The 18,788-nt window shown below is 40.4% G+C and overlaps 1 protein-coding gene across 4 annotated transcripts in view; it reads right to left on the minus strand.

The window, feature by feature from the left end:
• LOC136842588 (prolyl 4-hydroxylase subunit alpha-1-like) overlaps positions 1-18,788 on the minus strand; it is a 173,574-nt gene that overhangs the window by 60,543 nt on the left and 94,243 nt on the right. For all 4 annotated transcript variants that reach the window (XM_067110136.1, XM_067110135.1, XM_067110138.1 and 1 more), the window contains 3 exons: positions 7,956-8,129; positions 2,659-2,800; positions 419-531 (listed from right to left, as the gene is read on the minus strand). In XM_067110136.1, the coding sequence (XP_066966237.1) occupies positions 419-531; positions 2,659-2,800; positions 7,956-8,129 (429 nt within the window). The remainder of the gene's footprint in view (positions 1-418; positions 532-2,658; positions 2,801-7,955; positions 8,130-18,788) is intronic.

Raw genomic sequence — 18,788 nt, forward strand, 5'->3', positions numbered from 1 at the left:
ATTCTCCACTCCGTTACTGTTATTCCGTGGACAAACATTTTAAATTTCTACAATAAATCCTTATTTCATATCCATTATATAGCAAATGCATTTGGATGATGAAAAGAATGCACTTATTACTTAGTTCCAATAGCTGCTAAAGAACACTCGTGTACCTAATACTGAAAATTAAACTTTTTTTTTCAAATATTTGAAAAGTATTTTTTTTTAAATATTTAATCCATATTTTGAAAGATGGCACTGGTTTTGTTCACCGAATATCTGCCACTCAGTGCAATTTAATAACCTTTATCACCGTATACTGTGTAAGAAGTACAAAAGAGAAACAACCGGTCATGTCATATTTCAACCGGTCATGTCATATTTGTAGATAAATAAAACTAAAATATGGCTCAGGGTGTGATGTTCTCTGACCCACCTGTTCTGACAGCAGACTGAAGGCATCCAAGTGGGGCAAATAATAACCACCAGCTGCATAGAGATTCACCTGGAGTATTTCTGCTGCATTTGTATTTTCATCTGCACTCATACCTACAGTCAGGAAAGGTAAGCATTAATGTTTTAGTTAAGCAACCTAGCGCTGGACTATTAGCTTCCTTTCACAATAATGGCAATGATACGAAGGTATGGGTTTAATATTATGGCATTCAAGATGAAGCACTCAAAGCCACAAAATGTTGCAATAAAACGCGTAATTACAAATATGATATCACAGACTGTCACCAAACTGCCTTATATTTTGATGAATGGATCCTGAAACAAAACATTTTGTTAGGAATACGGATCATACACGCACTGCACTGGCATCTAAAACTGTCATAACATTGAAGATCTTGCATAACTTTTCCATATGAATTTCAGAAACTCATAAATATTTTTTCTTACATTTTTATAAAAATAAGGCGTTATAATCTACGTTAGTTATGCATAAACTACTGAGAGATAGAAATTCTTTTGTTATTCATCAAAGATATAAGAGCGGGTCACTCATTAAAATATTACAGATTAAACGAGGCACGTTTCCAGCGACAAGGTCTTTCGAAAATCCCATGTTTTACTACTATTTTCTAATGTGGAGTTCAAAACTAAATTAACAGATAAAGAAATAAAATGCATTTAGCATTAAACAGTCTATTAAGCACCGACAGGTTGCACACAAATGTACTGAAAGATATTTCAAGCTGGAATAATATAACACAAATACTTGAAATGGGGTTTTCAGGTTCATCACACCTCATGCAAGACTTCAATGAGCAAAAGACTACACTCGTGTCAGATCACTAATTTTTTAACTTAAATTACGGAGAGTGCGGCTAGACCGATTTCTGAGCATGTCATATTCAACAAGGTGTAAAGGGAATTTTGGAAGGCAGAATATTTAACAGTTGGGAGGGTATTTGAAATGTTCAGTTCAAATGACATCATCTTCATTATGTTTTAGATTGGGAACTATATTTCTGTCGTCATAATAACGGAAATCAAGTTAACGGGAGTTAAGAAATGAAACAGTTGACCCAACAACTATTTAAGTCGCCCTGAATTTCAAACCCAGTATATGTGGACATGGTTTGAAGGAACACTTGCATTGTGCCGGCAACTCCTTGAGAAAGCTTGCAACAGTTTATTTTTCGGATAAGTCGCGAAGTTTGATTAACATTAAAACATTCTCTCTCTCTCTCTCTCTCTCTCTCTCTCTCTCTCTCTCTCTCTCTCTCTCTCTCTCAAACAGACCAGCCAAAAAACTAGCAGCTCTATTTAGCATGATATTGAGTATTTAAAAGAATTAAGGGATTACAGTATCATCTGTTGCAGTAAACCACTATCTAAATCACTATCTAAATTTTTTTCCATTTAGCTATATTTTCTCATTTTAAGCTATGTATATGTATGCATATATATAATTATATATACATATATATATTATATATATATATATATATATATATATATATATATATATATATATATATATATATATATATATATATATATACATATACAGTGTACCCCCTCCTATTCACGGTTCTGGATTTGCAGCTTCACCTATTTGTGGATTTCTCTGTGGAACATATATACACATTACTCACGGAAAATTCACCAATTCGCTGTATTTTTCATAGGGAAACATTCACAAATTACTGTATTTTCACATAATTTTCGTTTCTAAATGCACTTTTTGTGATAAAACTATTAAAATATTCAGGTATAAGCATTTTTATAGGGTTTTTTGGTGTTTTATCAAAACAGGCAGTTGTAAGCATTGTTTGGGGGGTTTCAAGTATTTGCAGATTTCAGCTATATACATATATATATATAATATATATATATATATATATATATATATATATATATATATATATATATATATATATATATATATATATATATATATATATACATATACATATAATATTAATCAGAAGTCTTTCCTAATCCGTATATTTGAGCAGATCATGCAAAATTTTAATATCAACCAGGTTACAAGTGCCCACTAGCTTCTTGTATGTAGATAACATCTGCATGATCTGGTTTCTCTCTGCAGATCTTACGGTCATGATTTGATAATTATTTCTTAATATCATGTTTATGCGTTATTTCAGACGACTGCATATATCACAAAAATTGGTAAAAGAAATAAGACACACAAAACAAACTTACCTGTGAGAGCTTCGATTTTCATGCGAAGTTTCTTGAGCATTGGTAATCTCTCCTCTCGAACCCAGGCTGTGTAAGATGACCTCACTTTAAAGGATTCATCAGGGCCTATGTCATCACTAGACTTTATCTGAGCTTGTTCCAGCTGTTAAGAATATAAAAAAATCTGTTTCAAATATTTACATAAAGAGGCAGCTTTTCCTAATAGTCAGGCCAAACGTTTAACTAACAACAAGTTAACCTGACAAAGAATTCACCCGGCAGCATGAAATGGAGCCTTTGCAAACATTAAATAGTGCTCAACACGTCTTACCGTATGAAACAACACTGAAATATTTCTTTAATACTGTAGGCAGGGATACTAAAACTCAAGGAATTATAATAAAGTGGTTATGTGTTGGTATGCACTGGTGCAAATAAGCATAAACCTGTGTAACATGTATGCAAAAAGCAAACATCATATTATTTACACACATATACATACATACACACACACACACACACACACATATATATATATATATATATATATATATATATATATATATATATATATAGTATAGATATAATATATATGTAGTACAAATAACATGTATACATACTGCATATATAATATTGTACAAACTTACTGGCACCTCTTGGATAAAACTAAGGCAGATGGCCTATGTAAAAAAAAAAAAATTAATGGCAAGACAGCAGTTCAGATTTTAAAGGTCAGAAACGCTTACTGTTCCAATTGCTTGGGGTGAACTCAGTGATAAGGATGTATACTATCACTCCCCCCCCCCCCCCCCCAAAAAAAAATTGACACAGGTAATCAACCATCCATAAAATTATCTTCCATTTACTTACATAAAATACTACACCTATCTGTATTTAACATATTTATTTTTGACTTAGGTGTTTAACACACACTCTCTCTCTTCTTTCCTCCATATCCGAAAGGAGCAACATGCCTAATAAAGATTATGTATAGCTGGTCTTGGGATCTTTTCCTGTCTCAACCTGACGTCAGGTTAAGAAATGAGAGATAGCCCTGGTCCTTGCAGAGAGAAGGAACAGATGATAAGCGTTGCGCAAAAATGTATCTGTTCAGAATGATATTCACAAAAATTTGTCCTTTAACAATAGTCCCAGCCTTCTAAAAATATCTAGAGTCAGACAAAAACCGAGAGGTCATCTTTCACTTTAAAATGAACGCACCATTAATACCTTTCATCTACTGAAATAATAATATAAAAAATGCCAGCTTACATAAAATACGTGACGAGAGAGCAATACATGAACGTAATTTAAACAAAAATATTTACTGATAAAAACTGACTACAGGCGAGGAACATTAAGGCAACGATGAATGGCGTTTTAAAGAAGTATTACAGTCTTTTTAAGATTACGAACATCGATAACAATTCTACAGCAACGAAAATAATCTCGCTGTTTTGAAGTACAGTATGACGAACGGACTTCTGGTACCTAGTAGTGGGGCAACGTGGCACGTATGCCTTTCTCTGCAAAGCGAATAACCCTTCCAGCAAAGCAACCTTTACTAGAGAATGAAAGCATTCAGTTTCCGGCAGAAGCCACTCAACACTGCACGCACAACATCCACCAGTCCAAAAATTTCACATCGACTAGCTGTACACTAGAAGACAACATTATAAGGGGTAACAACATTCCCAGTTAATAACAACAGATAACAACATTACAAATGATGAAAGATCGACCTTGCAACAATATCACTGAACAACAGGAAAATAAGGAAAAGGTTGTCAACAACGAACAGCTGCTGTCGAACCATATCCTAATGGGGGCGTTGCTGACAGCAACCATTTGATCCTCCTCTTTCATAACGGTTCATAAATGCTTCGTGTCGGGTTGCCACCCGTTCTGTAAAATACAGATTCATTCTGTATTGGAGAGTGAGATGTTGCGTTCTGTATTGAACCAATACATAACGCCATTTGTTCTGTATTTGGCTGTCTGAACATCATTATTTTAAAATTATATGACCGTATTTTTCAGTCAATCTTGCCAGACTGCAAAATTATGCCCTTGTCAATGGTTGCCTTCGGTACGTGTAAAGTACGCGGCATAACATGATTGATGAACTAACAGTCATTGTTATTGTGGAAAGGCTCAAGGAGGGAGAAGACTAGAACTAACATGCTGTCTGTCCTCTCTTACATACTGAGGGACCAGCTTCAACAGGTTATGTTGAAAGGATATTCTCAATTATGCAAAGCAAGTGGACTGACACTAGGAATAGGTGCTCCATTGAGCTCATTAAACTCGAACTTGTAACCCTCAGTTTCGAACAGAGTTATAGCCTACTGACTCTCTCACAACCATTGCAAAGGATAAAAGGCTTCTTGCCGCATCAAAGGACCAACACAAAATATTCATGGAAAAAGTAGGAAATCTGGGACTAGACCGATATCCATAGTTTATTTCCCTGATTCACTGAAAATTTGTATGATGTTACTTTTCAATGGCTATTGTAGTTTAAGAGTGGAAATAAATCCTGCATTTTATTTTGTATAATTCTGAAGGAATAAAATAAACTTGATGGTATACATATACAGTATATTATTTCATTGACTATGCCACAGCATGTCATTTAGCTTTGAATTTCTATAGACTCGTCACTTCACTGATAACTGGCAACTTGAGAAGTGATCTTCCAGTCCTAATCAAATGTGAAGCATGTCTTCCTCACCCTCATGTTAGCTGCACATAACCCCAGAATGCCCCAGCTTAAAGGGTTCGCTCCGCTCGCCATAACTTTTCCTCCTTATACAACTATGTTCTGTATTTTTCTGAGCTCGAGGTGGCAACCCTATTCATGAGAGACCGTTTAAAAAACAACTGCTGCTTCGTACGCACAACCTACGTGTACAATCAGCCAATAAAAATTCGTAACTAAGTAGCCACCTACATTTCAAACATACACTGTGAGTAACATAACCCCATCCTTTGGCAATTAATGAATCAGTCCACTGGCAAAGACAAGACACCATCCTTGAGTTCACTATTTTCCTGGGGACGTCACCACATGAGGAATTAAAATAAAAGAACTAGAAATAATGGTAAAAAAAATAATTAGTAGTGGTCAAAGTCATTTATCTACACAAACCATTCTAAAGGACAAATATTTTCGCAGTAAACCCATTAACATATGTTCGTATACGTTGAGAGTTGCCCAATAACATAACACTTTCGGGACACTTGTGGCGCTGGCGCCTGTTGGTTGAATGACTGATTCATGAAATGTAAGCTATAAAGCCAAGCACCAGGGCATTTTCAGGCATTCAGCCTTGAGACAGTGGAAAGATTTAATTGGAGTGGTAAATGAGATAAAGTACAAGGGGTCTAAGGACGTAACTAGGAGAAAACCCACAGTTACACTAATGGCAATAGCTAGAGAGGAGTGGATAGCATGGTGGAAGAAAGGAAGCGAGAATAGGTGTAAAGTAAAAGGCTACACGTGGGTGCAAATAGGGTCAATGACAATCACTATTACTCCCAGTGAAATTAAACTAAAGCACTCTCGCAGCCCTGCATGACAAAATCAGAAAAGCCAGGGCATCTTGTTTGCACCCTTATACCCTATTCTACTGTTGCAAACTTACAGAAAAATAATGTAACGAGTCCTGGGATTTTTAAACAATGTGGAACAAGTGAGAACATAAGATAGCAGGTATTTTCAAGGTAAGATGACAAGATGCTATGGGACTTGGTCACAGAACTGAGAAGGGCAAGAGATGGTCCATAGTGGGGCAGAGTAAAGCAGGTCGAGGGAGAGGATAACTCATCCTTTGACTCGAGGGAGGAGATAACTCATCAAGTGACGATAGCAATATATTAGTATAAATGTATGAATTGCATAATAGCATATTTAAAATAGAAGGTAGCAAGGTAGAATGTCTACATAATCTAGGAAAATGAAAAGAATTGAAAAGATTCTGAGAATCTACATTGTGCATAGCTGGTTTTGGAAAAGGAATGGCTGTGCTGGGTATGAATGCAAAACCAGGTGACAGGGAATGGCAAGTTGTACCTAATAAGCCAAAAAGATAAATTTGGACAAGATCTCCACAGCCATTTTAAGATCCATTGATGGAATATAGTAGGGCATTCGTGGGTTTATGTCTCCTAGCTAAGGCAACATCACCCGAAGAGGGGTCAGTTAGGACATAGAGAAAGTCAAGTTGAAAAGCCCTCTAGGAAGCATGAGAAGCTTGTCAAGTTTTGCCAGTCAGAAGTGCCTGCAGCTAACAACAAAGGAGTCTCTTGTGGAAATTTGTCTCACGGCGCCTTGCCTATTGAAAATATGTGCCGTTAAAAGAATCTTCGCGTGTAACCTAAGGAAGGAAAAAAGAGTGAAGATGCTGGGTTATTACATAGTACAGGTAGATTGACTAACTGATTATGCTGGAACCTATAAATAATGGTGGACGGAGTAGCTGGAAGTATATCTGATCTTGGTTTGGTCAAAGTAAAGGGAAAGTAGTAGATCGTTTCAGTTTGAAAGGAATGCTTCTGCATCTGCTGACTGATGGAATGAAGACAAGTAAATTTGATGAGAAAGAAATAAGAGTAACACACAAAGGGAAAATCGCCGAAGAATGAGCTAGATTTCAAGCGAAAGACTTGGTGAGAGTTAAAAAGGTTCAAGGATGAGGTTACGAAAACTGCAAGGATTAAAAGCCTAATTATAAGCCAAAGCATAATGTGCTTTACTGATAGAGTTAGAGAGAAAGTTTTGTCTATTTTTCGCTGTTGAGAAGAGGGAAAGCAAAAAAAAAAAAAATCCAAAATCTTGAGTACTTATGAGATGGTGGTGATAAAAAATTCACGTGGTATGTCTCTAAAAAGACAGGAAACATCAAATAGAAACCCATTTATGTTCTTTATACTTTTGTACAAGGCAGTCGATAAATCAATTTTTTATTTTTTTAAATGTTATAACAGAAATTTGCAAATGCTTTTTGATGTTTCTGTTTTGTAAACTTTATTAATTTCATAAGTATGGACGAAAAAACTTGTTGTCAAGATTTGACACCAAAATCTTGCATTCATTATTTTGTCCTATGCATGATAACTCAGTTCAAACAGTTTGGAAGATAAAATATTGAAATTGTGCACGCCTAAAAGTTGGCCTCGTTTAGGCACTGGCTCTTTATGCGTGGCAATAGTTGTGTATTCTGTATAAATTGATGAAAAAACAAAAAAGTTCTTCCCAGGCCCCAAATAATTTGCATTAAGAACAATTCTCAAGATTGCCGTTACCAAGAGCTTACCATGGGTCTAGCTGTGTCAGTGATTTTGTTGATCTGTTTGTGAGACAACACCTTGTAGAAAGTGACGATTTTAGGGTTTAGACTATGCTCCTCGACCATAGCTGGCATCAGCAACAAGTAGGGAGACCCTCTGCTGTCTAATCGACACTTCAGTCTCGCACTCTCAGCATCACTCTGTAGTATCGCAGGCGAATAGGTGAGTTGAAAAGCATGTACAGCTGTAACGTAACATGAATTACAAAAACCAACAAAAAGTCTCATTATGCAATGCAGGTACCTTTTCCTTCAAGATTAAACCAATCCTGGGGACTGTTTCATCTCTAATGCCTGACAACTTACAATCACTCATTCAATCAGTCATTTCTTTTAATTAAATGTGTAAAAATGTCGATTTTGTAGTCAGTATGCCATATACAAGACAGATCTTTATTCTGAATAAAAAATTTTATACAATGCCTGTGCAATTACCAGCTCTTACAGATATTAACAGTATTCAATCTGTATCTGGGATACAAGGAGAAGCATGGTTTATTTTTACTCCGGGAGCTTCTGCAGTGCATTGCTGAAACTATGACAAATAAACTTTCCATTGTCCAATGGCAAATACAACTTAAACCTGATTATAGAAGGTATTTGTCCAAACACGTTCAATGTTATTAGGGAAGTGTTTTTTTATAAGTTATACTAATAACATTGTGCTAATACACCTGCCTGTCAAGTGAAGATTCTATACTCATCAAATAGCTTTTTCGTACCTTTTCTCATATAATTTTGTTTCTAGTCATGTTCAATTTTGAAGGCAATCTCTTGATGCAATTATTCTTTCCAACTCCAAAAATGGTATTCAGCATCGACATATTCTTGCTCAACATAACCTAGTAAATATAACTTCAGCTACGTGATCTTAAATACCATATTTTTATAATTTTCTCATTTATTTTTTAAAAGATTTTTATCACTTTCTCCAAACGCCAGGATAGTACAATCATTCCAGTAAGTCTCCAAACGCCAGGATACTATAGCTACTCAAGTAAGTATCTTGAAGATAGCGCAACAAGCTTTAGGATAGTTGTGCCGTTTACTGAACGGTAAAACTGTGAAAAAGAAATGTTAATTGCATGGGCTCAAATAAGCAATGAGAATACATTCGTGATGAAAGATTTTAAGTTATTAAAAAATAGCAAATTTTTATAATAATTTGTATTTTTCCTGACATACAAACCTGAAGGTCTGTTAAATAAGGATTTAGCTTGCTCACGCGAGCTGGAACAGCCGCTTAATTATTAGACAAGGTCGTTAACTATCGACGGGCGGGGGGAAGCCCACCCACCTGTCGGTCTGCACCCCACTTTGCCTGTTGCCAGTTTAGGCGATTTCCGGCTAGATTTAGCCGAATTTGGCAGCATCTAGCCGATAACCGGAAAATTCAGCCGATTTTCTCAGTTGCTTAGCCATTTTCTGGCTGATTGTCAGTTATTACTATTATCTATATTATTATTATTATTACCACTACAAAAAGAAAAAAATTATCGAGTATTTAAAAGATAGCAGTCGCTGTAATTTTAACGGCTGGCGACAGGGGCTCAGACGGGTCTCTGTGGTTGGGGGGGGGGGGGCGCGGGGGCGGTGAGGTATGACGGTATCCAAGGAAGGAGAAGACACTGCTTGGCGTTTACAAGTTGCACGTTCAATTCATGTATGAGTTAGGAACAAAGGGAAATCTCATAAATTACACGTTTTGTATGAGTGAAAACAGCTCGTACCCGTCAATTAAAAAAAAAAGACAATATGTTAGATGATAATATTATCGTATGTTCCTCAAAGCATTATTGACGTATTATGTAACCCTTGTTGCATTATGTTGCACGTCATATTCCATATGGAATTCTTATTTCTGGTGATAGTTAATTTGTTAGAAAAATCATAATAGATTTGTTAAGGTGGGGTAACGTAACTTTACATTTATTAAGATACAATAGATATTTTTTTGTTAAAATACTTTTGAATCGAACTAAAGATGTTACTTTGCACACTTTTTATGACAGAAAAATGTTTTTTGTTTATTTACTTTTTGAGACCAATTAAGAAGAAAAGTACTTTGTTTAATGATTAAATTGCAGGGCACAGATTTTTGTAAGAATACTTAAGAAAATATTCATAAAAACAAATGCACAGATAAATTTGGCAGTTTTTTAGCCATTTACTGCCAAGTCTAACTGGTTTTTAGCCATTTTCAGAGCTATTTATAGCCGATTTCTTTATGAGCCATCTGGCAACCGGCCGCATTTTCCCGAGATGTAACCGAGTACCGGGACCTTTCCATGAAAAAAGTGGGATGACATTTCTTAAAAACTAACCATATAATTTTCTTGAAAATAATCTCATTATGGTTCCCACACCCAAATTATTGAAGAGTTAGTTACTAATCTAACCTAACCTAACCTATAACCTAACCTAACCTAACCTAGGGGCATGGCAAAAAAACTGGGGCTGGTGCAATATTAGCTTACATCTCAGGAATCTGCCTCCAGGCCTGGGTACCAGAGTGAGGGAAGGCTGAGATGGGCTGTTAATGTCAAGAACTTCAGGTTTGTATGTCAGGGAAAATACAAATTACTATTAAACATTTTGCTATTTGTTTGTACACAAACACAAACTTTCTTTATTTACACAGGAGACTTACCCATTGATGGGAGGCCTCTAGGTACTCTCTGAACCAACCGGTTGGTTCTACCTACCCAGAACACCTTGCTGGTCTGAAAGAGCTGAGGAAGGAATCCTGAACCTCTAGCTAGTTGAACATATGGGATGTTCAATTGCTAGACTTCTTGGCATAAAGAAATGAGTTTGCTTCCATTAACTTGTTGAAGGCTGAAAGAACCGATATGCATCAGTGACAATAAAACTTGCTGTTAAAACCATCAGGTTTGTTTCAGTGTCCATCCCTCTCACCTTGCTCAGAGAGAGGGGGGGATATGCATCCAATCAGTCTATAAAACAAAGATGAAAGACAGGATACCCCTGTCATCCAGCTCACCTGCAATCCTAGCCTGTCCAGCATGTAGCAGCTCGCCACCTGACTCTCTGTTCTATGAGTGAGAAAGGTGAAAGAGAAAAGGGAGGAGACCAGTCACTCTCTCTCTCTCACACACACACACACTCTCTCTCTCTCTCTCTCTCTCTCTCTCTCTCTCTCTCTCTCTCTCTCTCTACCGAATACCTTAGATGAGATGCTACTTGTCCCCTTAGGTGAGCTAGGTGAGTTACACAACCTGTTGGGCTGCCACCACAGGAACCTAGGAAAATGTGTCCAAGGACTCGTGGCCAACGTCCTGAAAGTAAAAAGAGGTGAATGTGGTCTGGCATAACCACACCCCTGCCCGTAATACCTGTTGAACTGACAGGTTCTTCCAGAGTGTCAGGGACAAGTCAGTCCCTTAACAACATGAGCGCTCACCCAGACTGTACCCACATCTTCCTCGCCAGAAAATGTGTATGCCCGTTCGATCATCCCAGGCAGCCAGAAAGAGATCATGTTCTTGGACACCTTTTTCTTGGTTGAGCCAATACTAACAAAGAGGCATCAACACTCAGGCCTGAGATGTTAAGTCCTCTTACAATAGAGTGATATCTCGGTACTTGTTGTTAATTGAGGTGTACAGTGGAGCAAGGGCGTAAGCGCCACTGCAACCAAAATAGAGTTAGCAGTACAACATTTTTTCCCAGGCTTTCCTCTATGCATCTGTACTTCATATGTGACCTTAGGCTTGAAACATTATGGTCTAATACTCCACTGAAAATAACCCTGTCTCATCACAGTTAAGTACTTGTTGGGGAATAAAACCCTCAGCCTTCATGTAGTTCCTAAATTCACAAACAAGTTCATCGGCAGCATATTTGTTGGCACTGGCTGCCTTTCCATGCCTTACCACGCTATGAATGCCAGTTCTCTTTTTAAAGTTATCAAACCAGCCATGGCCAGCTTTAAACAATTTACTAACTTAAGCGCTCATACCAGGCTTTGTTTGTAAAATATTGGCATGTAACATTTTTACATTTTTGCTCTTTTTGCAAATCATGGCCTCGGAAACACTGTCCCCTGCTAGTTGTTTTTCATGAATCCAGATTGAAAGCATTTTTTCCACTTCAAGTGTCTGAGATTTCTGCTTTGTCACAGCTTTAACTCCTTTTGCTACATCCACTGCTTTGATTGCTTCTTTATTCTTAATGATAGTGGAGATCCTTGCTCTGGGCATACAATACTTGGCAGCAAGATCGGACACGCTGATACCGCTTTCGTATTTAGCTAGTATCTCTTTTTTTTGCTCTATTGTGCTTCCGACTAATTTTCTTGTGGTCTTGCTATTATCACGTTATTTCTATTAAGACCCATGATGCACTATATGCACACAAATACAGGAAAAAAAGCAAAAATGAGCACAAAAAAGTTAGAGCTGACTGACAAGGGTTGTGCGCTGACTGAAAGTAATGCCATGACTGAAGCGTGAACCCTTTGTTTTGAACAAAAGGGGTAGTAAGTTATGTATCTTGATGCAAACATGTATTAGCTAGAGAGTCAAGTACTAAGAAAATGATGAGTACTGAGACAATTTTTTCTTGTCAAGATGTGCCGAGTACTGAATTTGACAAGTTCTGAAGCAGACGAGTACCAAGGTATCACTGTAGTACTGCAGCACTCTAACAGGACACAATAGTATCTAATCCTGATCACTACCAACAAAGTCCTCTAGGGAGGGGATCAAAAAGAATTCAAATCTGATGTCGGGGATCAACAGGGGCAAAATCGAGCAAAACTGTTTCCCATCCCCTCAAGTGCTTAACATCAAAGAGAGGCCAAGAAGCTCGCCTACTATCTTTGCTGAAGCTAGGGCAAGAACACAGTCTTCAAAGTCAGATCCCTGTCTGGAGACTCTCAAAGACTTGTGTGGAGTACAAGTTAGGCTTTTTAAGATGAGAGTCACATCCTACTCAGGAGGCCTGAGTTCCCTGGGTGGGCAAGATTGCTTGAAGCATGGAGATCTCCTATGAGGAAGAAAGGGCAACCTCTTTAAACCTAAGGACCTGGCAAAGGCCAGGCCTATAGCCCTTAATGGCTGAGACAGAGAGAAGCTTCTCTTGGTGAAGAAAGATGAGAAAGCCCACTATCTACTGAAGAGTAGTTTTGACTGAAGGGACACCCCTTTGACGACACTAACTACAGAAGACTGCCCATTTCCCCTGGTACACAGCCACTGAGGATTTTAGCAGGTATCCAGACATCTCCTTCACTGTTCAGCAAGAAAATCCTCTTGCTCACAGGAGACTGTAGATAGTCTCCAGGCATGAAGTGCCAGCTCTTCCTCTGCCTGTGATACCTCTCAACATGGGGCTGGCACAGAAGGCTGTGCCATGGGGAAATCTCTTTCGGGAGCTCGGGTAACAGAGCCACCAGGTCCAGATGCCACTCAGTATGTGGCCACTTGGGGGTCTCCAGAGTCAACCTCAGATTCAGGGTGATCATCACCCTGTTGATTGCCAGAAGAATCACACAAAAAGGAGGAAAAGCATATGGTACTAGGTTGTCCCATGGGTGCTGGAAGGCACCTTCCATTGTAGCCCATGAATCTAGCACTATGGAACAGAATACTGAGAGCTTCCTGTTGTACTGGGCTGCAAACATATCAATACTCAGAGCCTCCCAAAGCTCGAAGTCTCTCTCCGTAATGTCTTAACATAGAGACCATTCTGCCCCTATCACCTGACCCTGGCAGCTGAGCCTCTCCACCACCACATTCCAAGAACTTGGAATGTACCTGACTGACAGCTCTACAGATTGTGGTACCACCCACTTGTGCACCTGCACTGCCAAACTGTGAAGCCAAAAGGACACTAGTCCCCCTTGCTTGTTGACATATGTCACCACCACAGTGTTGTCATTCATCAACATCATGGAGTGCCCCATCACTCGATCCTGAAACTCCTGCAGAGCCAAAAACATAGCTTTTAGTTCTAAGACATTGATGTGGAGGTCCTTGTCGTTACCGTCCCACATACCTAAAACCAACAACTTTTCCAAGTGTGTAACCCATCCCTTGGTTGATGCATCCGAAAACATAAGCATCTCAGGATGAAGAGTGCCAAGTGGCACTCCTATAAAGAGGTTGCTGTCATCTAACCACCAATTCAGATCTTTCCTTACTGACTCCAAAGGAGGAACATGAAAGGAAGGTCCCTTGCTGGAGACCAAAACTCCTTTAACTTCCACTGAAGGGAGAGGAGGTGGAGCCACCATGAAGGACCAGCTTCTCCAGCAACGATAGGTGACCCAGAACAACCTGCCAATGCCAAGTAGTTTGTTCCTGATGAGACAGGAACTTCTGTGCTACCTCCCTAAAGGTGCTGATGCAAGAACCCGAAGGGAAGACTCTCACTGTTGCAGAGTCTATCAGCATGCCCAGGAACTTTATCCTCCTCTTGGGTGTGAGATCCGACTTTATGAATGATCACTATACCCAGATCACAACAAAACTCTAGATGGCAATCTCTGTCCTAAAGCAACTGCAGTACCAAGCTCACCAGGACCAACCAATCATCCAGGTACCTCAACGGACGTATCCTGTGTGAATGGGCCCAAGCTGAAACCAGTGTGAACATTTGTGTGAACACTTGAAGGGCAGTTGAGAGGCCACAACAAAGTGCCCTGAACTGGAACACTGTCCCCAAGAGGGTAAAACAGAGGTACTTCGTAGAGGACCAATGAATATGTATTTGAAAATACACATCCTTTAGATCCACTCAAAGCATGAAGTTACCCTCTCTAATGGAATCCAGAACTGAGCAAACCATTTCCACCTTGAACTGGGTCTGTCAAATGAATGGTTCAATGGAGAGAGGTCAATGACTACCTCCAACTGCCTGTCACCTTCTCCACCAGGAACAAATGGCTATAAAACCCTGGAGACTGGTCTTTCACAACTTCCTCTGTACATTTCCAAAGCATCACATTTACCTCATCCCAAAGGGCAAGACCCTTCTGTGAGCAGTGGGTCAACAGGCACTCCCCCATCATCAGCAGCAAGTGGAGAGGAATGCTGCCTCTGGCATCCTCCTCTCATCTTCTTTCCCTTGCCCCCCCACCCCGCCTTTCCTAGGACAGGAGGGGGCTGAAAGGGGCATGGCTGCACACCTTTTGCTACCAGGGCAGAAGAAGACTGGGTTCCTCTATGCAGGGCAGAGGAAGTCTGGGACTTTCTCTGACACGAAGATGAAGGGCCAGCCTGATCTAAGGGTTGGATTGCAGTGCCATGCAAAGACCAAGAAGTCTTGGACACTGCTTGGTGGACAGGCTTGTCACTGTTTTCAAAGTGAAGCCTCCACATGGCCTCCACCTCACTCCTGGCAAAGAGGAGCCTAGTACCGGTCCGTTCCTTAGAGCCAAAACCAACTCCAGGCCAACTAACCTTGAGAGTTGAGACGGAACAGTGTCTTGCCTCTTCAGCACTAGGTTTGCCCACAGGTTCACAGTCTGGTAGGCAAGGTAAGTGATAGCCTTACCTCCACACAGCATCAGTCTCTTGAAAGCTGTGTCTTCCTTGGGTATATGAACACTCAAAGAGGAAGCCATCCTGGCCACTGTAAGGGACCAAGATCCAACCACAAGACTGTCTGGAATGCTGCCATGGCAGTCGATTCCAGTGCCACCACCTCTGACTGCAAGGGAGAGACCGCCTCCACATGGAGACAGACCAGTGACAGACAGGGACACAGATGCGTCAAGTCTGGGCAAACCTGTTTTGTTGGCAATGGGCTCTCTGATGGTATGTAATGTTTCCTCTGACAAGCCAGAGGCAGAGGAAGTGTTTTACCAGACCAGCTGGAGTGCATGGAATTGTCTTGCCCAGAAACAAGAGAATTCATCTGGTCCAAAATCCTGTTGGCAAATCTAGACCATGGCAGGCCAATTGGAGCCCTGGGTTCCTTCTAGACTCCCCAATGGCCAAAGAGCAAGACAGGCCACAGCCTCTTCCTCGATATCATTAAAATGACAAATCATCTTAATGATCTCTTAAACAATCCTCTGCAATTCAGGGATGTCCGAGTCCTGGGGCATAGGACCCTCCAGCTCAGTGTCTCACGTTACTCCCTAAACAGGAGAGGGGCACTCTTAAGAGCCCCCCCTGGCAATCTCTTGACCACTCAGGCACATGACCTATCCAGTCTGAGAACCAGCCCAGGAACATAAGCCTCTGTGGTAAGGCTGGGACAGGCTCAAGAACGGTCCAGTGCCGAACCCTGGACCTGTCCAGCTCCTGGCTACTGGAAAGACCCAAGGAGGTGGAGAGAACAGGTGAGAAATCACAAGCACCCTTGCCCAGCCTGTCAAAGACAGGTGAGCAAGGTTGTGGTCAGTTGTCAACCTGCAGTGAAGACATTCTCATGGGTCAGGGAGAGCAATCCTGCTCATGCAAACATGGGCTGGGACTTTCCTGAAGCATGATCCAGTCTCCTCAGAAGCCAGGGCTTTTACAGGAGAAGACCGAACGGGGAACCTCCCCTTTCTTGGTCTGGGTCAGGAAGCACCTGCCTGCTCACTTCTCATCTTCTCTTGCTGGGCTGTGCTGGCAGCCGAGCCCAGATCCATAGGCCAGGAACCCTTGCCGGCCAGGGTAGGAGTGCTGTCTGGGCCAGTAATGATGCACTGTGGGTCCAGAAAACCCTGAGTAGCAGTTGCAACCCTGAGCTTGGCAATGGGTGCAGCGGTACTGCAAGTACCACTAGTGAGATATCCGTCAGCCCTCTCTGTAGCAGAAGGCTGACCTTTGGAAACTAAGAGACTTCCAAAGATGAAGACGACGACGACAATGAAGACTTCCTTTTCCTCTTCTTGGGCATGGCCGAGGTCAAAGCAGAAGATAGGGTGTGAAGGAGGACCTCCCAAGGACAAAGTTGAAGGAAGCACCTGGGGATACAATACTGATGCTACATGCAGAGTAACCAGCAAGGTAGAGGCAGTTCTAGAGCTGGTGGAGACTATGACCGTTGAAGTATTCAGTCATGGTAGAAGCAGTCACTAGTGGGCCCTTCATTGCCTTCAAATGGTTGATGAGGGAAGACATACTCGGCGCTTCTGAGATGCTCAGGGATGGCCACAGCTCCCTGAACCCCTCAGCCTCCACAATACCTGAAACCAAAGTCGGGTTAGGGGAGAGCTCTTCCCTACGCACCGAGAAAGAGCATCCTTCAGAGGACAACTCCTCCTCCAGCAAAGAGAGGCTCCAGGGAAGGAACCAGGGTGGTCATCTTCAACCCCATGGCAGCTCTCTACAGAACAGTAGGATTTGGTGAAGGGGAAACTACTCCCTTGGGAGAAGTAACAGTGGGAGGAAGTTTGGCACATGGAAGGAAAGAACTGAAGAGGACTTTCAGTGTCACCATCAGAGTATTGCAATCTGATGACAGTGGGGAAACCTTCTTCTCTCCCTTCTTCTTCCTGGCAAACTGCACTCACTAAACATGGGCTATCCTGGCTGCACTCATGGTTACTGCATGAGGCACAAAGGACAGCACCTAAAATCTTCAGGTTTCCTCTCCGGGACAGTTGGCTTAAGTGATTGAGGGGTTTGCAACATAATTCAGACAAAACTCAATTCATACAATATATTAAACCAAAAGCAAAAAAGCATAAAAGGAAAGCAAACAGCAAGTCAGGTAGAGAGTTGCTGATATGTCCTAACATAACAGTGGATGGAAACAAAGTGGAGTACAGGTTGACAGGTGGGCAGGGCTTCCTTCTACCTGTCGATAGTTAATGACCTTGTCTGACAGTAAATGGCTGTTCCAACTTGCGTTTGTAAGCTAAATCCCCTATGTAAAGAAAGAAGGTTTGTGTTTGTGTAGGAAAAAATTAAACTTTATGGAATTATGAATGGCACCATATTGAATACTGACCGAACCCAGAAAAATGAGGTTTATTAAGAAACATTGAAATACTTTAAGAAAACTGAGGCTTACAAAGTGTAATTACTGGAAAGTTCTGCTAGTATAAAATAAAAAAATTAGGTTCTGTTCCTTTTCTTTTCTGTTTATAGATATATATATATATATATGGTCATTAAAATGAAAATGCTTTTGTCGAGTCGAGGATATTGCTGACATAGTTTAATAGTAGCATTAAGGACAAATAAAAAATCTTAAACATCCAATCTGCACGAAGAAGCATTCTTCTTAGAACTTGAGGAATGAGAGCATGTCAATGTTTTGAGTTTGTGAATGGCTAAAGCTGAGGAAAATGGGTGTATTGTTCTTTTTGTATAATCTATGTATATAAAAATGGATGTATGTGTGTGTTTATGTGCCAGCATAACTCTGAAATGCAGACTTGGTATACATGTGACTTACTATCAAGAAAAGAATACTGTGGTGGTAAGACATCATTAGCACCAAAGGCACCAAAGGCACCAAAGGCGGTGGGGGTGGGAAGGACTTCCCTGAAATGGGGCTGGTTCTGCCTGTCAACTTAGTAACTGAATAAGCTCTACGAATTTATCATACCTCATTCCAGTGTACGTATGACTTACTATCTGGAAAATAATACCGTTGTGGGGGGGAGAAGACATCACTGGCACCAAAGGGGGTTAGGGTGGGAAGGGGGTGACATGTAAAAATAATCGAAAACGACATATATTAATTTCCAATCCACAGTTTTTGGGGTTACTGAGATGAATGGTGACACTCCCGATGCCCTTAAAGTCCAAGTTCAGCCCTGACAGGAAGTGGGGGTTGAGAAGGGGGTGAAAAATAAAATGTCAAAAATGATGGATATCAATGTCTAAT

Source organism: Macrobrachium rosenbergii, chromosome 10 (genome assembly GCF_040412425.1).
Source record: "Macrobrachium rosenbergii isolate ZJJX-2024 chromosome 10, ASM4041242v1, whole genome shotgun sequence".
Lineage (NCBI taxonomy): Eukaryota > Metazoa > Arthropoda > Malacostraca > Decapoda > Palaemonidae > Macrobrachium > Macrobrachium rosenbergii.